The following is a 27,865-nucleotide window of genomic DNA, read 5'->3' on the forward strand; positions in this document are numbered from 1 at the left end:
TTTTGAATAACAATAAATTTTAGAAAATTACTCCTCGGAAATCTCTAAAAGAACAGCGTTCTTAACCAAATTCATTGGAAAAAAAACAACTCTAAAGTCTCCAACACAAAAAGTAAAATCACAAAAATACCGAACTCAGAGGAAGATTCAAAACAGAAACTCCTTATCAAATGGCAAAATCAAAAACACCTTCTTTCTTAAAGAAAAATAAATAATAAGTTATAATCATAGGGGATAGCCATTGCTGTCATGGTTAAAGTGGTAATATATAGATATGGGTTGGACAACTTTGTTGGAGCATTTTCATTTAATGTCAAAATGCCCATCTGGTGCAGAAAAAAATGGTATCAAAGATGTGGATTATGAACGGAAATATTAAGGAAAACTGTGCATATGAAAATGAAATATCGTTGAAACACATCATAATTTTACAGTGTCTTTCTCGTATTACCTTAATCCAAAATTTCAATGTCGATCTACTATGCCAAAAGTAAAATTATGTTGCCAACCTAATGGCTATACACAAAAAAGGCTAAGAAAAAAACCAGCTTAATCAAAAATATTCATGTCACAAAATTGTTAAAATTAAATTTTTAGGCTTGTAGCCACCCCAATCCGCCTACCTTCACAACCCTCGAAACCATAAGTATGCAACATTAAACAAATAATTATTTAAGGGTGGCCTAATCTTCATCTACATTTACATTTACATTGAAAATTTGCACCTGGGAGGACAGAGTCATGTGTTTCAGGAAAATGCAACGCCATGATATGTATCATGGAAGGAAAATCTTTTTTTCATTTATTTGCGCTGGAAAAAACCCCATTAAAATAAAAAATTCAAAATATACATATAGTTACCTACCCATAATTAAACTTACAGTAATCATCTATAAAAAAAATATATATATAGATGACATTAAACCAGAAATGAAACACTACTGGTGCCATACATGGAGCAGGATCTGCTTAACCTTCCGGAGCACCTGAGATCATCCCCAGTTATTGGTTGGGGTTCGTGCTGCTTAGTCTTTAGTTTTGTACGTTGTGTCTTGTGTACTTTTATCTGTCTGTTTGGCCTTTAATTTTTAAGCCATGGCGTTGTCAGTTTATTTTCGATTTATGAGTTTGAATGTCCCTTTGATATCTTTGACCCCTCTTTTACAACCACAAGGACAATGTAACTGTTGTTGGATATTTCGTGTATCATCAGCCCTGTAGTCTGCACTTCTGTGTGTTTCCGTTAGACTAAGTTTTTATTAATAATTGTTTGTGTTTAAATAGTCCGATAAAAGAAAACAATCTGTGCAGGGATTATGTTCGCTGATATATTTTGATCAAACCAACAGACTGAGTGCAAAAACACTTATCTCTTTGTTAATAATTGTAATTCAATTCTATCGATGTGAAGGTTGCGCTTATTGTTAAACTATATTTCTCATGTACATTAACATGATTAATTCAGACATAGGTAACCTAAAAAATATTTGTCACAACTATTTGGGATACTGTTTTGTACTCCTCAACTGTTTTTGCTATGTACAAGCTTAGATTAGATTAATTGTTGTACAGCCTTCTGACCTGCCTTTTCCCGTTATTTTATTGGAAAAGAATGGTTCGTGTGCGTCGTGTCCCCAAATCCACTAAACATTATCTGACCCTGAACTAGTAGGGCAATCAATCAACGGATACCAAACATTTGTTATAATCTGTAGATCAGTATAGTCAGTATTTAATTTTTTTCACACCTGTGACCATCGTGACCTTTTTCTCTGTTTATTTATAAATCATTCAATTATTTTTCTTATCTTTCTTTCCATTTTCCGTTGGTTTTAATTAAGTACTGACACGAATATTTTGATAATTTTGTTATTGATCGTACAAGGAATTTAAATCCCACCCACATACACGGCTATTCTTGATAAAAATAGATAAAAGGACAGATAACTCCATAGCGATAGACAAAGACGAAGGTATGTTTAGTATTTCCTTTTGTCAGCATACTTAAAATTGAGGATGGAAATGGGGAATGTGTCAAAGAGACAATAACCCGACCATAGAAAAAACAACAGCAGAAGGTCACTAACAGGTCTTCAATGTAGCGAGAAATTCCCGCACCCGGAGGCGTTTTTTAGCTGGCCCCTAAACAAATATATACTAGTTCAATGATAATGAACGCCATACTAATTTCCAAATTGTACACAAGAAACTAAAATTTAAAAAATACAAGACTAACAAAAACCAGAGGCTCCTGACTTGGGACAGGCGCAACAATGCGGCGGGGTTAAACATGTTTATGATATCTCAACCCTCACCCTATACCTAACAATACGCACATTTAAAATTCAATTCAAGAGAAGTCAGAGTCTGATGTCAGAAGATGTAACCAAAGAAAATAAACAAAATGACAATAATACATAAATAACAACAGACTACTAGCAGTTAACAAACATGCCAGCTCCAGACTTCAATTAAACTGATTGCAAGATTATGATTTCATCATATGAATATCAGGCACAATCCTTCCCGTTAGGGGTTTAGTATCATACCATCATAACATATATGAGAAGAACATAACCCGTGTCATGCCAACAACTGTTTTTTAATAAATGTGTTTAGTTCCGTGGCAAAGACCCTATAAGTGAATCAATATTAACGCCAAAATAAGCAATCTTTAATAACCTGACAACAGTATCGTAACTATATCCCTTCTTGATAAGTCTATTTAAAGGTTTTGTTAGTTGTATATATATATTCATATTGAAACACGGATAGAATCATATACTTAATACACTGGACTTAAAAAGAAAACAATTATTAAACGTGTGTATATATGAAAGCCTCAAATCTATGTGCGGCCTCAAATCTATGTCCTTTCCGCAAATCTATGTCCTCTTTAGTATTGTATCATAGACGTTCCAAATCTCTGTCTTTTTTAGTATTGTGTCATAGACGTTCCAAATCTCTGTCCTTTTTTTGTCTGAAATGTATGTCCTGTATTGTCTCACATCTATTTCTTTCATTTACTCAAATCTTTGGCCATTTTTGGCTCAAATCTATGTCCTTTCATCGACGTCAGACACAGCAAAACGTTATAAAGTATAATGACGTCTCTGTATAACAGGAATGATGGCGGAGTAGGACACTATTCCAAATGTGGGATACACTATATCTAATAAGCGGGGAAAAGGTTTTTTAAAGTATCCAAATCCAAAAGCGTTTTGAGCGGATATGCCTCACATTTGCGAAATCCAAAGAAGAACATCAAAATTGGGGAGCAAAGAAAATTTTTGACGAATTGAAAGTGCCGTTTTCGGATAAAATGATTAAAAAGTTTTTTGTCGCTTTACTTTTATGACCAAGAATCTAAGCGTATATACAAAAAATCTCAAAACTTAAATAGCAATTCATAGCAATGTTTGGACAAAGAGCAACTGATTGATAAGCAAAAACCACATGACCATAGAAAATATGAAGCAATTTATAACTGTTTAAGAAGTACAATATTTCCTGTTGTAAGAGAAAACATAGATAAAGTGGTATGAATGTCAATGAAACAGAGATATGAACGAATTCAAAAACAAACTGAAGTACTTTGATGTTGCAAACAAATATTCATTCTTTACTGTCTTTTTAGTAAGATAAATATGTGTAGTTTCATTCTAAAGACAAACACATGCATGTAAAGATTTTAACCACACACATGTAAAAATGACTTAATAAAACACAAATCATATAAGACCGTACTTTTATTTAACTGGATTTACTTAAACATATACTATACTTGAGCTCTTGCACACACATGGAGAAGACATACCAACTTGATATTGAATTATGGGAAATTACTTAATAAAACAAAAAACTTATCAGGCCGAACCTATTGGACGGGCATAAATTTGCCCATGGCGAAACAAACTGGAATAAATTCAAAACATTACACAGATTTGAGGCCGTATTTTTTATAACGGGCATAGATTTGCAAATGACATCACGATTGAAAATCGGACACAGATTTGAGGCCGAATCATTTTTTTTTTTCCGACACAGATTAACGATTGACGTCACGATGGGGCATATATTTGAGAAACGGACACAGATTTGAGGTCGGACACAGATCTGAGGTTTACATATATATTACATGTATATATGATATCTTAAGTTGTTTTTGATTAACTATTTTGTGGCATTCTACTACCTGATAAATATTTTTTTTTGCTTTATGATATATCAAACAAAAGAAAAATCGAATGGTCATCCGAATGAAGATAAGGTCTTGGATTTGAAATAGTATATTGTATATGCAAATAACTAGTGAATAATGTTTTTATCTCTTTTATTTTCTTCCAGTGAATTCTTTCAAAAAAGATGAACATTTATATAACAAGCATAAATTGTATAATTTTGTATAAAAAGCATAAAAAGTAGAAATTTGTATTAAAAGCATAAAAAGTAAAAATGTGTATAAAAAGCCACGTCTACTCTGTGTGTTTGTTAGATGTATTTCTTTTTGTATCCATCTGATGAGTTAAGCCTTTTTCAACTGATTTTGTATAGTTAGTTCTTATGTTATACTGTTACACACCTGTCCCATGTTAGGGGAGGGTAGGGATTCCGCTCACATGTTTAACCCCACCACATTCTGTATGTATGTGGCTGTCCCAATTCAGGAGCCTTACGGCCGTATGGTCACCTATTGTTGATTTCTGTGTCATTTAGTCTCTTGTGGAGAGTTGTCTCATGGTCAATCAAACCACATCTTCTTTTTTTATAAAGTAAAAAGTCTCACAAAAATAGTTGCACTTGATAATTTGTAAGAATTCCTATACAATAATAAAACAGAGTCCTTGTTGAAAATTGTGTATGTGTGTTATATTCCTCTCTTTGAAGAATTTATGTTTGATTAAAAATTATTAAATGAATAAAATGTTTGACAAAAAAACGCATTGCGTTTCTGATATCACCATAAAGTCAGGGATTAATGCATTGATGCAAATAAATGATCCATAATGAGTGAACATAAATTTACTGTTGATTAGCCACGTAATTTTATGTTATGAGCTATCACGTAGGTACAAGAATGAACTCCTTGTAAATTATTTGTCTTCAAACAAAGTAATACTGACAGTTCTAATCAAAGATATACAAGTATTCTTTCAATTAAAAAACACAAGAGTGCACACGCTAAAACGTCTCGCCTTCTTTACTAATCATTGATATTATGTTGATAGTCCTAAATATAAAGCTTAATTACAACTGTCACATAAACTTTACATTAACCCAGAAAACTAAACATTGACCGATAAACCATAAAAATGAGGTCAAGTTCAGATGAACCATGCCAGACAGGCATGAACAGCTAACAATTCTTCATTACAACAACCATAGTTTACCTATTGCTTATAGTTTCAGAAAGACATACCAAAACACAAAAACTTAACACTGAGCAATGAACCGTAAAAATGAGGTCACGGTCAAATAAAACCTGCGCGACTGACATAAAGATCATAAAATATTTCCATACACCAAATATAGTAGACCTATTGCATGCAGTATAAGAAAAACAGACCAAAACACAAAAACTTAACTATAACCACTGAACTATGAAAATGAGGTCAAGGTCAGATGACATCTGCCAGTTGGACATGTACACCTTACAGTGCTTCCATACATCGAATACACTAGACATATTGCTTATAGTATCTGAGATATGGACTTGATCACCAAAACTTATTCTTGTTCACTGATTCCTGATATGAGGTCGAGGTCAAGTGAAAACTGTCTGACGGGCATGAGGACCTTGCACGGTACGCACATACCAAATATATTTATCCTATTACTTTTAATAAGAGATAATTTAACATTACAAAAAATCTGAGATTTTTTTCAAGTAGTCACTGAACTATGAAAATGAGGTCAAGGACATTGGACATGTGACTGACAGAAAATTCTTTACATGAGGCATCCATATACAAAGTATGAAGCATCCAGGTCTTCCACCTTCTAAAATATAAAGCTTTTAAGAAGTTAGCTAACGCCGCCGCCGGATCACTATCCCTATGGCGAGCTTTCTGCGACAAAAGTCGCATGCTCAACAAAAACCATCGTTTAAGCCTTTTTAATTGTCATTCTAGAAGGCAGATTAACAAACACACAGTTTCATATAAATAAAAAAATATTTACTGTTGTTATAGTCAGATAGAATTAGTTGCAACTCTTATGTGCTCTAACATGTTCAATGAAAGAGAAATTTCTTTTGTTTGTAAATATATATGTTGTGTACATTTTAACATTTTGTACAGGTTATTACTTGTACAAAAACTTTGTACGAGTACTTACTTGTATGATGCCATCATACAAGTTATCACTTGTACAAATTTAATTGTACCAGTAATTACTTGTACAATTTTTGTTGAGAAAAAGATAATAACTTGTACAACACATTATCTTTGAGTTATGTTTGTTTATTCTTTTGCTTTTAATGTTTTATTAAAAAAAACTCCTTTATTGGGTTTGTAAGTCAAGGATTTTGTTGTCGGTTGTTATTTTTTTTTCTTTTACTATTTTCTCTCATTTATTTATTTGTTTGTTTATTTTTGAATAGTAAATATTATTCAGTGTATGTATTTTTGAAATGTATACTGTGTTTGTTTTTCTATTCATCGTTTAAGTGTATATTAGTGTAATTTTTGAAATGTAAAAAGTTTACAGACAAACGACGGACGTAAAGTAACAAAATAAGATAACATGACACTTTGAGCAAATTCAGCTAAACAGCTTGTTGACACTTAATTACGGACAACTGGTGAAAAGTGACAAAGTCGTTAAAAGCAAAAATATGATAATTCCCTTCTACCACTTGTTTTAAACATAAATCATGATAAAAAAAAATTGCATATGTAATGTCAAATATTGGAAACAAAATTAAAGCCTAATATATAAAATAACCTATTTATTTGCCCAAGACTAGTAAGCATGATATCTGGAATTACACAATAAGTTCAATCTTTTGCTTTTACATGTGCCTGTGTTACAGCCACACCGATATCTGCAGTGAACATGGCCTTCGTCACTACTTAAAGAAAGCAATGGTACTGACGTTACGCGCGATGTTCGTACCTCATTGAAAAAATTGACGTGTTCGGCAGGATACAGGTCTCAAAATTGCGATTTTGTTACTTAAGATAAATTTCTGTTGTAAGCGTTTTAAAATATAAGGTTTTTCAAAAGAAAAACGAAGAAAATAATTGTATAAACTATGTTTTATGTTATATGCGACAAGCTTCAATTTAAAAAAACGGGATTTTTAAGGGTGTCCCGCGTAACATGTTTCGTTTATTGTTACAACTGAACCATGATTTGTATCTCAACTATTAAATATTTTAAAAAAAAAGGATTTTTCCATTGTCTTACAGAAATGTTTCTTCAGTCATTTACGCAATATGTTATGATGTTATTACAATTCCATAGAAAAAAATGCGTTCCATACAACTAAGGCATTTCTGTCCCACTGGGAATTTTTAGGGGGATTATAGTTTTGAGAGTTCCAAAAAATTAATATAGAATTGAAAAAAGTTAGAATTTTTATTTCTACGTCAATGTTATTTTGCTTAATTTTTAAAAATTTTAGACAAATATTCTAAAAGATATAAAATGATGATTTATGGGAGATTTTTCAAAGGCTTACAATGTTGTCGCACTTCCATTTTTTGGCATAAAAACGAACTGAACTCAAATTTACGGCATTTTTTACTTACCCGTGCTCTGATAAAATCGAATTGAAATGATTTTTCGAAATTTTATCATTCTCAATTTTCCAAAAATCTAAAAAAAAACATAAATTTTCTACTAGTAATTTAAAATCACCGTCGATTTTTCGGAGTCTTACTAGAATGTCGCACTTGCGTAAAAACGACGTTTCAGACTCAATTTTGACGTAAACGTTGCAAACCATTTTTCTGATAATTCAAAAGATTTTGAAACGGTTAAAATATACGACTTTTTTATATTCTACCACATGCCGTTGAATTTTGTATTTAGAATATATAGTTTTGACCGAAACCCTGGCATATTTTAACCTAAACGATACGAAGTCTCATTATTGAAGGAAGCGGATATCCAGGTTTGTAGACACAACAAATCTTGATTCGGTTCAAAATTTTTAACTTTCTAGTGGATACAAACTTTACTATTAGTTTTTACTCACAACCGGACAAGCTAATATATATTTTATGTTATTCATGCGGCGAATGTTCAATTAAGAATTATGACATGTATACTAGTTACAAACTCAATTGCTTGGTAGCAATGAGGTCGTGCTTTCATATATTGATATTTGACCTGATGAAAAACATTCTGATGAAGACGACAAAACTGACACTGAATATGCAATGACTTACTTAATTGCAGAGAGAACTCTACTGTCCCTTTAAACAGATGAAGAAAATGCAAAGTACAATTTATTTTGCGCATTTACTTACCTGAAACTCTAAGAAAAATTGAAGATGACGATTTCGCGGGGCGTTTCTTTTACAGAAAAAATCCTTCATGGACCGTATTTCGAAGCATATTTGAATAGATTCAAAACAATCGTTTTAATTGATTAAACAAAAACTTACAGCACGATCCTACACGAAATAGTCGTTATTATGCTATCACAGCAGTTAGTCAATAACATAAACGTTAGTAAAGTTTAACTTTTTTAAAAGATAAGCGTGTTTACTGAAAAAGTCGCGACGTCGTGTTACACTTGTATGTACGAACATCAAGCGTAACGTCACTGCTTTCATGACGTTAACTTCAATGTTCTCTGATATGTCTAACTTTGTAAAATCCATTCTCTGAATCTACTCGATTTGTTTTCAACTGATAAAACCAATCAGGATTCAAACTTTTGTTCCTATTCAATATCAATTTTTGGCAATATTCAGCACAACTACTTTGATATTTCTACAGTCCATCGGACCTCAGTCTACTCTTTGCACTAGTATTATAACATTGTCTCCAATTTATAAATCTTTCAATCGTCTTTTGGAATGTGCTGTTCCAATCAAAGGGTAAAGTTCATCAACTGTTCAATAATAAATAATTTCGACCATTTTGCGAATGAGTTTTTCAATTTCTGCAACATTCAAAACAACATAATGCCGTAAGAAATATTTTTGAAGTGCTTTATCTAACTTCCTTTACTAGTGTTCTCTCTGTATCTTACGCTTGTGAATACCGAATTGTTAGAGGATTTTCTGTCATGCCAAAATTTAATTATTTCATCATTAGATATTTTTTTGTACACTGTTTTGCATCTTTACATCTTAGTTTTGACTTGTTTTGAAATTTTGCTCATAATTATGTTTGTTATACAAAAAGTACACATATGTTGAAAAATAGGGACGAACGATACCAGAGGGACAGTCAAACTCATAAATCGAAAATAAATTGACAAGTTTACACCTTTAGGTTTAGTCATAAATTATTTGTATTATTTTGTTTAAAGGGGAACGATTCGTAGAGAACGTTAAAAAGGCCAAGTTAGAATAATGATTTGTACAAGTTATTATCTTTTTCTCAGTAAAAATTGTACTAGTAATTACTTGTACAATTGTATTTGTACAGGTAATAACTTGTATGATGGCATCATACAAGTAATTACTTGTATAAAATATTTGTGAAGTAATAACCTGTACAAAATAATAACATGTACACGACATATATATAGCATTAAAGTAATAGCAAATATGTACATATTTTATTTTGAGAAACGTCGCAAGATACTGGTGTCACCTGACGTTACACACTGGAAGATGTTATCCAAAATAAAAACGTTAGAATGCACGTTTTTCAGATGGCTTTCTAAAATTAACGGATATTATGAGCAAAATATATGAACTTTAGATTCATGTTTTCTTAGATAATATATTACTAAGCTTTTTAATAACAAATAAAAAAATAAAAATTGAATTGAAACTAGTTGTTTAATAAACATTTTAATTACAAAAGCAATCGAATTTTTTTAATACACTACGCACTGCTAACATGGATAATGCACACCTTTATACACTGCAGAATGTCGAGGCGAATGGTCTATCATATACGGTATATATAGCATGACAGTGCCAGTTCTGCACAAATATATACAATTTTCAAAGGAATCAGCGGGAACAATAGCTGTTTTCTTTTCTATGATTTTGTATTGTAGCGGATCGGCCTGTCGACCATAAAAAATTCCGGAAAACACTTCATGCAGTCCGCGAGGAATTATTGCCCCCTCCCATGAATCGGTATTGAGCTTTTACTTAAAACATTTTGAAGTTTTCTGAACAAGCAACAAAAACTACCCGTATTCTGAAACGTCTTTGAAAACCGCAATAATGACAATTGACGTAAATTTTGTATATTTTGTTACATAACGTTAAAATCGTATGTGGGGACATTGTATCGGACATTATAGTTTAATCCGATATCTCGTATTTTAGATTAAATTTATGAGAATTTACTATCAAAATAGAGGTAACTTTTTGTACTTTTTTTCCTTATATTTTATTTTATGTAGCGAATAGCTATGTATTAAATAAATATCACGAAAAAACAGAAAAACATAACCTTACGTCAATTGGGTTTGAAGGGGACAAATTGTCGGACATTGATATTCGACTCGAATAAAAAGAATTTGTTATTAAAATCCCTGATAATTGCATGAGGCGAAAGTAGGAGCTTTGTACAAAATACTAGTATAATAATTATTTACTTACGACATGGTGATTGCTCTGGTGTCCCTTTTTAATTGGACAATTTAGAAAAAGGACGGCAATTTTTTGTGCATGGGACACATAATTTGTATCATCTAGATCCTTTTTTCTCGAAATTCCGTCTTTTCAAAGAAAAAACCGACATTACATCATCGACCAATTATGTCGTGCTTGTTCAAGACAGACTTTTATATCGTTTGGTGGAATCTTTTATATGCTTTTTAAAATATTCCGAATTTCCCAAAACTTAAAGTGTAACGCGGGACAAGGAAATAATATTAAAAAATGAAGGTTTAATTGATTTTCACTTAATGAAAAAAGAAAAATACAAAATTGCAATATTCTGAAAGTAAAATTTAAAAGCTTTAAAATGATATATAACACTTAAGAAAATCACTTTTAATGTTTATTAATTAATGACTTGAATGTGTCTTGTCCGCGATTTCACTAAAATAACACCAGTATCGTGCGACGTTTCTGAACATTTAAAGCACAGATTTATCATTCAAATTTTATAGTTTTGATAATGCACGTCACAAGTATTAAAAACACCAATGAACACCCATTTTCATATTCAGATCGAAAATACTATATAAATGTTTTGACAACGTTTTCTCCATGTACAATATGCAAAATGGACCAAGTACATAAATGGTGAAAAATGAAGTGAAATAAGCAAAACAAATTTTATTGTACATGTAGGGCTGCTTTTTGTTAACTTATATATGACATGCATACTAGTATATTTTTGATAAATAAAATATATGAAAAGATTGAAATACTTTAGCTGTTTTAGCTGCTCATCCCTACCAAAGAAAAATTTAAGTGCCCACCTCCCCGAGTTTGCTAAATGGTATGCATATGGTCGTTTTGATTTATGTTTGTAGAAATGTCTATTTGCATCTTTATTATAATGGTGTTGGCCTCTTTTGAAAATTAAAAATATTAATATTCTCTTATAAATTTAATTATAAATACATAGTCGAACAATTCATCAAATGCACAGTTAGAGTAGTAGTGGGAGATATTATGGACATAATTGTGCAAATCGTGGCCATAAATTTTTTCATTTTTTTAAAATGGCCACCGCACATTTGGAAATGGCGTCATATCCAATTGACTACATTTTGTAAATCCTGTTAAATCTGTTTTAGATGTATAATCCGATGTAAGTTTTAATAAAACTTCAATTAAAGTTTTTAATGTACGACAAAACAATACATACATGGAGAAAAAGTGACTTCCGGGTCCAATATAGCGGCAACAACGTGGAAAATGTCAATTTTATCATTTCTATCAACCTAACAAGAGATGTCATGGTCTTTGTTTAGTTCAAATGCATATATACAGGTTGCCTATCTTATAATTATCTGAAAGTTACATATACACACACATGTACTAGGAAGACCAAAACGGTAGCATTTACAATTAATCACACAGCTTGATTCCTTGCATTCGGATTTCAAAAATCCTGACCCGAGGATCGACGGCTGCCAAAGAAATTCATTTTGGTTTCCAACTGTCATTGTTTTATTTTCTTTTATCCAACTCGAGTGTACATGGACTTGTCGAATGCATAAATCCGGATGAGCCTTAACATGTCCACCTTGATATGCTTCTCTTTTGATGTGATCCGGACTCTAGAGAACCTCTGGTAGGCAGAATAGCATCATCAAGCCGCTGCTTCCTTGCAAACGATTTAAATCGTGCCTCGTTAACAGCAAATGTAGATGTTGCCATACATGATGCAAACAAATGCTTCTATGTTTTCATTGTCTCTGTCTGTGTTTTAATACAATAGCGGGATAAAAACGTCCGTTACATCTGGGAATGCTTTCCATGTGTGTAAAGCTGACCTCTTCACTTTACCATTAAATGCCGACACACTGTCATATCCATTAAATGCATAGCAGAAAAGAAGAACAACTACACGAGGACCACACGAATTTGCTATGACATGTTGGGAAAGCCATAGAAAGCCTTAATTCCTTCAAAAACCTATATATAAATGGCCAGCCCACTTTTAGACTGCCAAAGATGTAAAATAGTATATGCGATTGTTTACTTAATACAAATTGAACTAAAGCAAATAATAAAACAATGATCTAGCTACAAGGGACTGTAAAATTTTATATTTACAAATTTACTAGTGTTAGACATGTTTGAGCAATCCGACTCCGACAAAATTTAAAGATAAGATTCAATTACAATCAATTAGACCTCGAGTATTAGACAAAGACCGATTTTCGGTTTGAAATTGTAGTCAATTGATATGTATTTATTAACAAATTCGTATCATAGTTTCAGAAATATTTAATATTACATTTGTTAGGTATAAAATCCAGTCTTGCGTTAATATGCATTTTAATCTTTAAAATATGAAATTATCGAACATTTCATGAAAACGGTAATTAATACAATTGTAACACCCCGATATATAAGTTTGTTCTTGTGTACTTAAAATAAGGAATCTAAACTCTGCCCCCGAGCTCTCAGCCCATACAATACATGTCATTTCTATTAATAGATTTAATAAAAGGGGAGATAACTCCGTTGTAACAGATAACGACAACAGTATGTAATTTAATGTAATTTTTTTACTTTTTATTTATATTTTCTATTACTTTTTTTATTTTTCAATTGAGATGTTCACAAGAACAATATTGTACAATGTACGAATATATTCTAAACTTATTATCGACGTTGTACATAATGTGTGTATGATATATTGATACATGGTGTCATTCGAAATCTATTTGATTTTTTTAACAAAAATACTCCTGGGAAAATTTCAAAGCAGAAAGTTCATAACCCAAAATTAAAAGATCAAACACATCAAACGAATGGATAAAAACTGATATATACAATATATTTTTTTGTTGATTCTTTTTTTTTTTTTTGGATAGTGGGTGCTTGTTTAACTTTCAGATATTGTCACATAAACTTTTTCAAAAGACATGCATTCCTGTTTGATAACAACCGAGAAGAAAAGGGGGATAAAAAAAAGAATCTTTCCTTCATCAAAAATAGTAAGAATGAAGATAAAAGTCATTGTATCGATTCGTCCCTTAATCACTTGTTGCTACAGTAATCTTGATTCACCTGATTTTTTGTACCAAAAAGCATGCAACATTTTTACATAATTGAGAAAAACATTTTTAAAGATACAAAAACAAAACATTAGTGCCTCCCAATGATGAATTTTGATAAATACATAAACATTTGTAACTTATAGCTTAATGTACAATTAGGTGTATACACATATTAGTGATATTCAATTTGAGTTTGTTATAGAAGAAAATGTGGTATGATTGCCAATAAGACAACTCTCCACAAGAGACCAAATGACACAGAAATTAACAACTATTTGTCACCGAACGGCCTTCATCAATGAGAAAAGCTCATACCGCATAGTCAGCTATAAAAGGCGCCGAAATGACAAATGTAAAACAATTCAAACGAGAAAACTAACGTCCTAATGTATGTAAAAAAATGAAAGAAAAACAAATAAGTTTAACATCAACAAAAGACAACCACTGAATTACAGGCTCCTGACTTAGGACAGACACATACATACATAATGTGGCGGGGTTAAACATGTTAGCGGGATCACAACCCTACCTCTAACGTGTGACAGTGGTGTAACAGTACAACATAAGAACGAACTATAAAAATGAGTTAAAAAAGGATTAACTCTTCAGATGGATACAAATAGAAATACATCTAACAAAAATACAGACTGGAAGTGACCGGGTTCTTGTATATCAAAACAACAAAAGGACACTACGTACAGATCTGAGAGTACTCGCAGTTTCTGACAGCTAGTTCAAAGCCACTAACATCTAATAAAAAAGTCATGCATCCAAGACTAAATTATCAGTCAGTACACTTCTAACATCCATAACATTTAGTGTAAAGACGACATAAACTGTTTTCTTGAAGTAGAAAATGCATTCCCTTCTTGCATACATTAGTGTCCTGTATCTAGTTTTTTCTTTATATTTGGCCCTTTGGAGTTGATTGGCACATTGATGAGTCTTATGTAGACGAAACGCGCGTCTGGCGTATTAAATTATAATCCTGGTACTTTTAATAGCTATTTGCATTAGGTTTTAAATTTTTAACTAGATTTTCCTTGAGCGACACATGCGAGACATCAACTGTCGAACTGTTAATGTTCGTATTACCACTATTTCGATACCACTATAGCTAGTAACTATGTATGAACATCTGCTGTAGTAAAATAGAAAGCGTTATTATAAATGACTGAAAAATTAGAAATGAGTTGTAAGCAAATAAGGTTTGTCAAAAAATTTCTGTGCCATTTTTTTTTTATTTTTCCCTTTTTTTTTTGTGGATTCCGGCTAAAAGCATTGGTGAAATACCAGTTGATTTTGTAAATTATCGGCTTGAAGAATTGAATTGTTATTGTTCCGTATTTCGTAGTATTCTTTATGCCTTGATTTATGTCACAGTTCAATTTATATTAGTATCCTTCTATGAACGATTTATCTCTGACCAATTAATTTTTATGACATCTTTTAAAGACATTTCCCATTAAGGAGGTAAACATACATTTTCATAAAGTTTCTTCATACTTTTTGTACTTTCAAAATTTTAGTATTTAGTTTCTTTTTAATAGCAAGCTTTGTTTGATAAGTATTGGTTTCAATTGACTAGTTTATAATGGTTTTTAATGGTTTTTACGGAGGGTTTTAAAACGTATAACGGTGTGGTATTTGTTAATTAATTGTCGAGATCTACTACATGTTTCAATTGTTTTTTCAAAGATGTTTGATTTAACTCCACACTCATAAACATAATATAAAATTAAACCAAACTCATCATAGATACCAGAATTGAAAGGTGCGTTTCGTATCAAAAAGACTCATCAGTGACGCTCGATTAACAACAATTTCAAAAGCCAAATGAACTACGAAGTTGATGTACATTGAGGACCCAACTTTCCTAACAGTCTTACCAAATACAGGTAAGGTAATCTATTCCTGGAAACCCACTGGACGATGAGCAAGCAAAAAATCAATCAATTTTAAAAACATGTTCAACATTTTTTATTATATTCATCCCTAACAAAATTCATTTTGTGATAAAATTAAATCTATCATTTTTTTTCAGAGTGAATATGGCTTCTTGTCAAATGTGTGGACCATGTTCTCGGATGGACAAATTAGCGTCATCTGTAAAATTTTGTACTGATTGCGAAGATCTCTTATGTGCAGATTGTGTCACAATGCACAAAGCAATTAAGGCTCTTGCTTTGCATCATTTGATCGATGAAAAAGGTCAAGTCGACAAGGCTTTCAACATCAAAAGAACCTGCAGTGACCATTCAGATATGATTTTGGAGTTTTACTGCTCGAATCATGAAACTTTGTGCTGTCGTACATGCTCCGTGAATACCCATCGCACATGTGGCAAAATTTTACCGATAGATGTTGCTGCACGCGGAATAAAGACGTCAGTAATGCTGAACGATGTAACAGCAGATTTAAATGGGTTATTGAAAACTGCCGAACAATTAGTAGAGGACAGAACAACAAACAAGGAAAACATCAGAAAGGCTAAAGCGACCACCCTGCAAAACATAGTCAAATTCAAACGTCAATTAGTTCAAGAGTTAGATGAAGTAGAAAAGAAATTAATAACAGAGGTTGATGAAACTGAGAAAAAGCTTACCAAAAAGGCTGGATCTGACCTTTCAGACATTGAAAACAGACATAAGGCCATCGTCGATATATCAGAACAATTGGAATATCTTACTAAACACGGATCAGAAAGCCAAATATTGATGCTGTTGAATACGGTCAGAGTGGATATTTCAAAGCAAGAGAACGACTTTCAAAATTTGATTCCGTCATACGAATGTATTGACGTTAACTTCAAAGCATCAAGAATAAAGTCTGCACTTAATTCTCTTGGATCGGTTGAAATAACATCTGTGCCATGCTCAATTGAACACAAACCCTCTAAACACACACAAGCTCAGATACCACCAGATTATGAGAAAATGCCAACAAAATTAAAACTCAAAAATAAATTCAAAGTACCTTATTATAATGGCATAACACCTAGCATGGTTGTAATGAATGATAATAGGTTGCTGTTATGTTATTCGGGAGACAAGAGTACAACATTGTCGGTATGGTCAGAGACGGGAGACTTCATTCAGAACTGTTCTCTTGCAGATATCGCGTGGGGGTTTGTCATAATCCCAGGAACAAATGAAGCAGTTGTTACATTACCCTTTATGAATTCGATTCAGTTTGTTAACATTACCAGTATGGTACCAAGCAAAGAAATTAAAGTTCCTGACTATTGCCGTGGAGTAACAGTTATTAAGGACAAGATAGTTTTAGGTGGGACAGGAAAAGTTTATATCCTCAATATGACTGGAAGTCTTCAGAAAACATTCAATGTCGGTAGAAGTTTCTTGCATTCACTGAAGACAAGTAAAAGGGATATGATTTATTGCTGTGAGGCAGATAATGATACACTCCATTGTATTGATATCAATGGAACTGTTATCTTCTCATATAAGTCTCCACCTGATTTCGATGGACCAGTAGACATGACATTGGACGGTAAAGATAATTTGTACGTTACAACCTGGAGATCAAACAAAGTACATCGTATTTCACCAGATGGAAAGCTTATTGATATCATTCTGAAAAAGGAAAATGGATTGGGTGAACCTTATGGAATTGCTTTCAACAAGAATTATACAAAACTGTTCATAGCAATCGGAAAGTATAGTGAAAATAAACAAGTATTGATATATGATTGTGCCTAGAAACAGCATATAACTCGAAAAAGATACATAACTAGTTTCTCAACATAAATTCTAAACATTTCTGCATGAAATTCAAACCCTGTTCTGTCTCTGAAAGACAATGTTGAATTGTTTGTGAATGTTCTGTACCACTGTTTGAAAAATTAATGTTGATTCAAAGAAAATTACAGGAACACCATATTTTACAAAGAATTTATTTTACTTTATGATTTTACCACAAAACCAGGGGTTAATGTATCGATGCAAAGAAATGACACATAATGAATTGAATATTAATTAATTCTAAATAGGCCACGTTATTTTATAGTAATGAGCTTTCTATAAGGTATAAGAATGTACTTTTTTTAAATGGTGTATCTTGTGAAAAGTTTATATTGACAGTTTGAATCAAAGTTAAACACATTATCTTTCAATTTTGTCAAAAGACCCACCATTTTAGCAATTTGAATAGCGAATAGCAAGCACAGAATTTCCTATTTAAAACAAATTACAATTGTTATCATAAGATATAATTAGACACAATTTTTATATACACTAAAAAATGTTTAATGTTTCTTGTTTATGAACTTTCTGCTGATTCCATTGAAGAAATATTAAAACTGCAAACCTTTCGTGTTGCATTAACGTTTCTTTTAAAAGTGTTTTCTCTTCAGATTATCAAAAACATAAATATAAGAAAATGTGGTATGAGTTTTATTGAGACCTCTCCATCCAAGTCACTATTTGTAAAAGAAAACCATTATAGGTCAAAGTACGGTTTTCAACACGGAGACTCGGTTCACACTTTACAGCAAGCTATAAAGGGCCCAAAATGAAAAGTGTTAAACCATTCAAACGGGAAAACCAACGGTTTAATCTATATAAAATAAGAGAAACGAGAACCTCTGCAGATACAATATACAAGGATTACATAGTCCATAATTGCTGAACAGATGTTTAATAGTTATCAAAGGTACCAGGATTATAATTTAGTACGCCAGACACGCGTTTCGTCTACATAAGACTCATCAGTGACGCTCAAATCAAAATATTTATAAAGCCAAACAAGTATAAAGTTGAAGAGCATTGAGGATCCAAAATTCCAAAAAGTTGTGCCAAATACGGCTATGGTAATCTATACCTGGGATAAGAAAATCCTTAGTTTTTTTTCGATAATTCGAAGTTTTGTAAACAGGAAATTTATAAAAATGACCACATTATTGATATTCATGTCAACACAGAAGTGTTGACTACTGGGCTGGTGATACCCTCGGGGACGAAACGTCCACCAGCAGTGGCATCGACCCAGTGGTGTTAATAGTTATCAAAGGTACAAGGATTATAATTTAGTTTAAACCTTAAACTAAACGGAAAGTATCAGTAGATATATATATATATTATTAGTTTTTTATGTTAGTTGTTTTTCCTTTTAGATGTAGTATTATTCTTGCATGGTTTTTTTAATTCATTTTTTCTTAAGACATACTTTAGAGACTTCTAGAGATTTGTTGTCTCATGTGTTGTCTATTATCACGCAAATAAGCATTGTCATGATGTGAACACCAGTGTTGTTGATGTGTTGCTGTCCCATTCATAAAAGATAAACGAAAACGTAGCGCATATGTTTTTAAAACAGAATTTCAATGATATACGAGTATATTCTAAAAAGTATCGAATGAATGGCAGACGACGAGCAATTTCATAAAGCATATCAACCATGTTTTGTTATATCTTATTTATATACAGCATTTATGTATCTTTGTATTCAATATAATTGTAATAACTCTATGCGTTTTGTGAAGTAAACCTTGCAACCAACTATTTTTTTTATTTTCTTTCAGCAGATAAAGCATTTTTCTTTTATCTATGATTATTATTTATACTTTCAATATAGCAATATAGAAAAAAAAAACGAAAAAATTGAATGAATGATCCCCCAAACAAACAAACAAACAAGCCTCACTGTAGTTTGTACATATTATGATATAGTAACTAGGATATATAAAAATGTAGCTTTCGTTAGACGAACAAAAAAATCATGTTTCTTATAAATGTTGTATGACTGGCGATTTAATAAGATAGTCAGATTATATAGTTGCTCGATTGTTGCACAACCCTAGATAAGGCAAATTTTCAGATCTAAAATTATTGCCCTTAAATGAGACGAACTAAATATATAAATATTACAATATGTCATGAACAAAAATGATAGCCGTGTATTTGATTAGAAGATATGATATCTTGAAGTGATTTATATAGTTTATTTTATTATTTTCTACATCACGTGACTCAAACATATGACTTTTATCTGAACTGTTAGATTTATCTATTATACCTTGGACAGCATTGAAGAATCAAAGTATAGTTATTGCATCAACACTGGTAATATTTATATATGTTTGTACTTAAAAAGCATTTTTAACAATTAGTTTGAAAAATTCTTGCAATATTCATTTTTGACTAAATTATTGTTCAGACAACACCCGGTATAATATATATAAAATTTATCACCCAAAGACAGAGGATAGGATCAGTGCTGAAAAAAGGAGATCTGGTAGGGATGATTATGGATTTGATAACGATTTTTAAGTGTATATCGATTTGATATATTTTGAATAATAAATATTGGGCGTTATGTTCTCTTGATCTGCAAAACACATATTAAATAACTTACCTAGCCGTTCAACGTATTGTCGTAACTAAGAAAAAAACACTGGGCATGAATAACATGTTCTATTGCATACACGTCAATAAGATATTTTACCAAACGACATGATAAAATTATAAGACGCCTTGGGGTCAACTTGCCGTCTTTAAAAATATGCATGTGTCTTACCAATAGGTCGTAGCTCGAAGTGGGGATACATTTGAATGTACAGTTGTCAAACAAACAGCATCGTACGGTCTGATAAAGGACTTCAGATTCAATACATTCATAAGAATGTCAGGATCAACCTTTTTTGTTTTTATTTAAACCAAAACTACTTAAAGACTGATAGCAGTTGTGGTCCTTTAATAAGAAAAATGACAGATTTAAGTTTTCACTTTCTATCTCGAAAAGTTTAAAATACTAGCAGAAAGGTTTATCAGAAAAATCATCAGCAACGCAGGATATATAAATTCTTACTTTAACTCAACCTAACGATATGAGATAGGAGTCATTGGCTTTCAAAAGTATGTTCGCCAAATTTTAACGTGTTTCGCGTTTCTATGTTTATTGGCGTTTGTTTTGGTAGCAGTTCAGTTTTCTGTTGTTTAGTTGTTTTCTTCTTCAAGTTGATGGGGTTCCCTCGGTTTTGGTTTGTGACCCGGATTTTTTTTCCTCTATCGATTTATGACTATTGAAAAGCGGTTAACTCCTGTTTCCTTTATTTACCGTCTATGCTGCTACTTATAAAGATATATAAAAACATAACTAGAAACGAGACAAACAATATTCATATAACATGTATAACTTATATAAAAGTAAGCAGATGTGGTAGAATTGCCAATGAGAAAAATATCAACCAAAGTTCAAAATAAGTAAATTAAATGCACTTTATTCAATAAATATTGGAATTGGGATGTTAAATCTGTTGCTTCATGAAGACAAAATACAGCTTATCTTTGCGTCCAGGAATCCTTATAACAACTATGTTCTTAATTCTTATTTGAATAAAGGCAACAGTAGTATACCACTGTTCGAAAGTCATCAATTGATTGAGAGAAAACAAATTCGGGTTACAAACTAAAACTGACAGAAACTCATTAAATATAAGAGGAAAACAACGAAACAACAGAAATACTAAAGTGCAACAAAAAACCAAACGACAATGCAACACACACAGACACGAACTTTAAGATAACAATTGGTCCGAGAACACAATTAATTCGTACTGCATTTCTTTTAGAACATAAATGAAAATAAACAAAAAACACCTGCGCTTTCTCAAAGAAACTTTTACAGTGTGTTGTACTACTTTTGGGACAAATTATATCAAAATTATAGAAAACTTCATCGGCTCTAACTCAAAATATGGACAATTTTATGTTTAGGGCGTCTTGAAATCTTTTGACAGCTTCCGAAGTGCTAATTTGCAATCTTTTTCAGCTGGACCAAATCACTACTTTCCTTTAAAATTCTGGACCCAAATTTTTTTACAGTGTAATTTCATCCCCATACTTGCAATTTGAGGCAATAAACATGGAGAAATAAATTTGGAAGGGGTATAAAAATTAATGGCAAGTAACCCACTGTCAACACTAGGGACTATATTCGTCCCAACGAAAAACAAGGGACGACAATTGTGGTCTCGGACCAATTGCCATTTTCTGACTTTGCACATAATATTTTAAGAAAAAAATAATGGTGTAATCACAAAGTTTCATCTCATCCAGTAGACATTCTTTTTCCATCAGCATTCCAAGTTCCCGCTCACCATCTTGGTAGTGATGCAAGCAATAGTCGACACTGAGTTGTTAGACCATAATTTTTCAATGATTTCAATAATAGAAAACAAGAACTTGTTGGTAATATGAACATCTCGAAGTATTTTATTTTTTATAGCGAGACGTACCCTTAAAGTTTGTTTAGTTAGAAGTGGTGCTTCCCTTAGTCTATGTTCCTTTATAGATACTCTCAATAAGCTTTGTCAGTGGGAAATTGGTTTACTTAGAGACTCCGAAGCTTTCGCCCGCCTGTAGCCTGTACTCCGATACAGTCATGAAGATAAGCTTATTGGTATTTTTTGTATTGATATAAAATCGATAAAATGTAGAAATGTATCTCCCTCGTGCATATATCTTAATCTTTGTTCCGGTTTAGGTTAATTTTTAGTCCTTTGGATACAATCAAACGTGATTTGTCAAATTCAGCCGATTTTTTTGTCGTCTAAAAGAAAGTGTACATTTTATCGTCATGCACTAAAAATTAACGTTAACGTCATTTGGCAAGAATTTTTACCGTTATACGTCATGAAGGTACCCCCTATTTAGTATAGTTTATATTTTAATCAGAAATATAGATTATCCTAAATTTTTAAATTGCTTAAAAAAATGGGACATGCAAACGCTTTTCTAGTTTAACACACATATTAACATGCAATTTACCGGTAATTTTTCGTTACCTTCAAGCTTACGCTACACTGACACTGTGAATTACTGTCATTCAAATAATACTGTGGGGTCCATTCTGGTTTTATTTTAACGAGTATGCTCCTGCGTGAGGCTAAAATTAGAGCAGACTAACACGCAATAGAATACTAATATTTCAGATTGGAGTCTTTGAAATTTAAAAATAGCACAGGAATACTTGTTTGGGTTCATTATAGACCGTACAAAGTCATTAATATTATGTTTTCTCTGTCATGGGTCCATTTCTAGTTCTTGGAGTAGGGGAGATAACTTGCGTAACTAACGACGCACGTTTTGTATCCCGAATTCCGCTAGAGGCGTGCAATTATGTATACTTCGCCTTAAGTAATATTTTCATTGTTCATATTGGAATTGGATTTTTTATTATTTTTGATCTTAGCATGACTGTCAAATGTGCAACTGCAATGTTCAGTAATTTGACACTATAAATAAAGGCAACAGTAGTATACCGCTGTTCAAAACTCATGAATCCATTGACAAAAAACAAAATTGGGGTAATAAACTAAAACTGAGGGAAACGCATTAGATATAAGAGGAGAACAACGACACAACATTAAAATGTAACACACACACACACAGAAACGGACTAAGCATTAGACAAAATCATATGAGAATAACAAATATAACATCAAAACCAAATACATGAATTTGGGATAGATAAGTACCGTGACACGTCTTATAGTAATGTGAATTCACACTCAAAAATAAGAGAAAACAAACGACACAACGGAAACACAACGTTAAAATATATCAGCGTATAAAATCATCAGCGTAATTCCGTAACCAGCCAATTGTAAGTCCCGAGCATGTTCTTCAATTTACTAGTGAGTATTTTGGTATACAAATCTGCGGTTGCTAAAGTTAATTGAAGAACGATTGCTTATTGTGGAACATGAAACAAAAGAAAAACATTTCTGCTTTCGCTTTATGAAAGCTGACTGCGTCTGTGGTCACCATATATTTTCCCGCACCATCGTTATTTACCGATTAAAATCAAAAGTTCCGGTCAGATTACACTTGTTCTTATATTTTAGTTTCATCAGTTGGTTGTCCTCTTGGTATTATCTCTCTACCTTTGTATGAATGATTTTATCTACTACCATAACGGCGCGATTATGCTGTTAATCGTTTGATAACGGCGTTGTTTTGTATTTATTTTATTTTACATAATGTTCATGTGTGTGTCTAGCTTTTTTAGTGTGGAACATATATCATGTATATTTGATTTAACCACTGGTAAGTTCAACTCTTCCATTAGAGGTTTCCCGATTTGCTACGTATCAGGTACGGTTGGTACGTAACACAACCGTTGGTGCTGTTTTTGAGATATCATTTAACGCATGAAATTATCTTATTAATCACGATGAAATTTGAAGAATTGATTTGCGTATCAACAAAAAATCATCTTTACGATTTATTTGATAGCGATTTTAACGTTTCTGGAACACTTTGTTTATGATTCTTTATGGAATAACTTTGTTATGCACAAGTGGATGAATCAAACAGACCTTAATCGAACTGAGTTGAAATTGACACGACCTTTAGATTTTAAATATAGATTTGTGTTTATGTTTGTTATAGGTATTTTGTTTTAGTTCGGTTTTTTTTTATAGAAAAAAGATTGTATTTATACAGACAAATGAATTAAAATTAAAATAATAACTATAAACTACTTTCTAAAACACATGATACTAGTGTTGGTTATATATTTGTTAATGTGTCAAAATTGCGTAGTTTTCGTAATTTTATTAGTTGTTGCATGATTTTGAATTTAGTTTTTATTATTAAAATTATTTATTTCGATCATAACACAATATTTTTTGTTTGAGAGTGATCTGAGATTTAATTTTGAGTGCGAAAAAGGAATTCTTCGATATTTTTTTTCTAGAAACGATTCTAGAAAGTAAAATGAAAAATATTGAAAAATCAGTATTTACTATTCGGTTGCCAATAAAAAAAATATTTCTTGAATCATCTAATTTCATTGACTAGAATAATTGTCATATAGTTATACAAAGGCGGATGTAGGGGAAGGGCAGGGACAGGGGGACGGGGGTCCGCCCCTTTTTCTGGAGAAAAAAATGATTAATAATATTGGGAACTATGACTGGAGCGGGCCCTCTTTTAGGCAGTCAGTGGTCCCCAACTTGTGAAAATTTCTGGATCCGCCACTGTTATCATGACTAAAATACAATTGTACTGACACTTGTGTTCTATGAATGTTTTATGTGTGTATCTTTTATTTGATACTTTATTCGTACTTTTAACTTTTGGTAAAATTTCTCATACGTCTGAATGATGATTTTGCAATTTGCAGACAAATATAAGAATGGTAATAACGATAATGAATTTGAACAACTTAAATAACCTACAATTTGAAATTATACCAAAATGGAAAGAAATCCTCCTGATAATTTAATAAAAACAAATTTCTTCATCAAAGTTGTTCCGTCGTGTTTATATTTATTCACTGTGCAGTACCTTGCATACACTTTCTAAAATAATTTTAGCGACTCAATACCGAAACAGGTTTATCTTTAACATTTTACATTTTGAATTGGGTCAATTTTGAATGTTAAAATAGCTTTTATCTTTTCTTAAAACCTACCCCTAAAATATGCCAACTTTTCCATTGTATACTGTCACATTAATATAACAGTCAAACATAAGATAAATTATGAATGTGCTATATATATATAGCTTGTTTTTGCCTGTGGAATTTCAGGGGGAATAAATCTTAATTACAAACCGTTCGTTGCAACGGTTACTAGCAACGGTTTGTTGAAAGCATAATCGAGTACACACAATAACGTTTGTTATGAATAGGTAACATATCTACATAAATATTATACCAAGTTGTAGCTAAAAATCATCCAAAAACTTTTTATAAGGATTCATAAAAAAATACATTGACATAAAGGAAATATATGAATTAATTTCAAAAGATCAATGACGGCTCCCAGTTCGTACTACGGTTGGTACGGTAGCAAATCGGGAAACCTCTATTACGCCGTTTGCGCTTCGATTAACAATTGTCCTCCCTAGTTGTTGTAAACTTTTTAACAGAATCTACTATAAAACCATTAGATCAATTTCAAGTAAGCTTGGCTGAATGGTTTTTGAGTAAAAAGTATTTCTGATGGCAATCGATTAACATCTAACACTGGAGTCAAACTTCAGGAAAAATGACCAAGTTATTGACGATTGACCTTAATAAATACGATATATCAATTATGATCAGATGTTCAGATGTTCAGATCATACCCTACTATTTGTTTTAACAAAACATATTGAATAACTACTTATTGATGTTGTGACATTTTAAGGATAATTTCGTACCGATTTTAGTTTCTGTACAACATATCTTAAAAACTAATACACAGACAGAAACTGTAAACAGGAAAACTTTTTTTTTCACTGGTAGAGTTTGTATCCATTATACTGATAACATAAAGATAAATGAAAAGAACTAAATTAGCATTACAAGACTGCCAAATATTAAATCAAACAATTATTTGACTCCTTATATGATATATGACTCATCACTTCCTCTTATTATTTTGATTTGCGTCTTCGCATATTATAAAATAAAAAGACAAACACTTTAATCTTCCAAATCTGATATCATCATTAATGCCTTAGGAGTTCTTGCACTTTCCATGTTTTAACAATTGAAACGTTATCATCTATCATCTTGAAATCTATAGAAGACAGACATATACCTAAACAACAACGAATAAGTAAACATGAACAGCAATACAACGGGATCTGCACACAAGCATTCAAACTGAAACAACCAATTGACTCTTAAAGCATTTAAAAGTTATCTATTTGCAGGTCCTTTTTAGTTGTATATCTCTTTACTTGTGTCGGTTCATATACACAATTGGCTTTCAACATGTTCAAATACTTGACATTGAGCGTTCTTGGTGAAAGTAAATCTTGAAAAGCTCGCCGGACATATGAAATTTTGAACGCATGTTTTAGTTTAGTTGCTTTTTTTTAAATTTTTGAAAATTTCAAACTGCATTGGTAGAAAGATCGTGTAAGTAATAGAATGAAGTTACGTAAAAAGTTTTAAATCAATTAACGGACACATTATATTCTAACCATTTAGGATCCGTTTGGCTTTACGCTTTATTAGATAAGCAGTGTAAATATGGATTTAAATTCCAATACATGCATTAGAAAATCCAAACCCTCCCTGGTATGCAAAAGAATATTTTTGTCCTATGTTTAACTAATGTATACGGTCACTATAATTGGTAACGATGACTTCTATATCTGTTGTTTAAAGACCTATGTCAAATTATCTTCTTTGTAAGAGTAACATGAAAAGGGAAACAACTGTTAGGTCACATAAACTGAATACCTTCCTTTACAAACGTTTGGGAAGAGCATGTATTTCTGTTCTTCTATATTTTTTTTAAAAGCAGCTGTAATACTTTACCATTGTGTTATAACCTATTTTGCATTTCTATTTTTTTTACCATAGATGTGCAAGAGAGCTATGAAAATTATTGTCAAATCCCACGTACATTTGTCTTGATTTTGTTTTGGTTAAGAATACAGTTTACACAACGTAATACTATATGTTATTGCCTTTGCAGCAAATTACAAATAGATGTGAAATAACTGCCAATGGAACAACTCGCCATCCACATTACAATTTGTAAAAAGTCAACTATTATACGGTCTTCTATACGGAGCCTTGGCTCACACCAAACAGCAAGCTATAAAGGTCCCCATTAGTGACTAGTGAAAAGGCGTTCAAACTTGAAAACCAACGGTCTAATCTTAATAAATAACAAGAAATTATAAACATTTATGAACCACATCAACAAACGACAACCAATTGCTACTTTAAAAACAAATTTATACCTTAAAATACAATGACTGTGATATATAAAATTGTCGCGGTGTAAAACTTAGTGTTGAGCACTACTTGCATTTTGTAAAAAAAAAGGTAGAAGATATCAAAGCAAAATTTAAGCTGAGAAGTAGAAAATAAACAGACAACGACAAGTTAAAATACGAACCAAATGACAAACACTAGTACACAAAACAAGACATAGAAAAATAAATACTGAATAACATGAACTCAACCAAAACCCTGGTGGTGATCTCCAACTTTAAATCTTCATTGACTCTGATTGTCAATTTTCCAGCCAAATGTGTATGTTTCTCTCCGGCTTCCTCC

At 31.9% G+C, this 27,865-nt stretch overlaps 2 protein-coding genes across 2 annotated transcripts in view; one reads left to right on the forward strand and one right to left on the reverse strand.

Annotated features, from left to right (window-relative positions):
- The window catches only part of LOC139503028 (protein PTHB1-like), a 91,527-nt gene continuing 63,662 nt past the window's right edge, over window positions 1–27,865 (reverse strand). Inside the window, exon 25 of the mRNA XM_071292693.1 lies at window positions 1–60. The gene's annotated coding sequence lies outside the window, so the exon portion shown is untranslated. The remainder of the gene's footprint in view (window positions 61–27,865) is intronic.
- On the forward strand, window positions 15,886–17,553 carry LOC139504266 (uncharacterized). The gene has a single exon (XM_071294333.1). The coding sequence runs from the start codon at window positions 15,886–15,888 to the stop codon at window positions 17,551–17,553; it is 1,668 nt and encodes a 555-aa protein (XP_071150434.1).

Source organism: Mytilus edulis, chromosome 14 (assembly GCF_963676685.1).
Source record: "Mytilus edulis chromosome 14, xbMytEdul2.2, whole genome shotgun sequence".
Lineage (NCBI taxonomy): Eukaryota > Metazoa > Mollusca > Bivalvia > Mytilida > Mytilidae > Mytilus > Mytilus edulis.

Bases quoted from the DNA above. Each gene is read 5' to 3' on its own strand.
- LOC139504266 (XM_071294333.1), top strand. From the start codon at position 15,886: ATGGCTTCTTGTCAAATGTGTGGACCATGTTCTCGGATGGACAAATTA.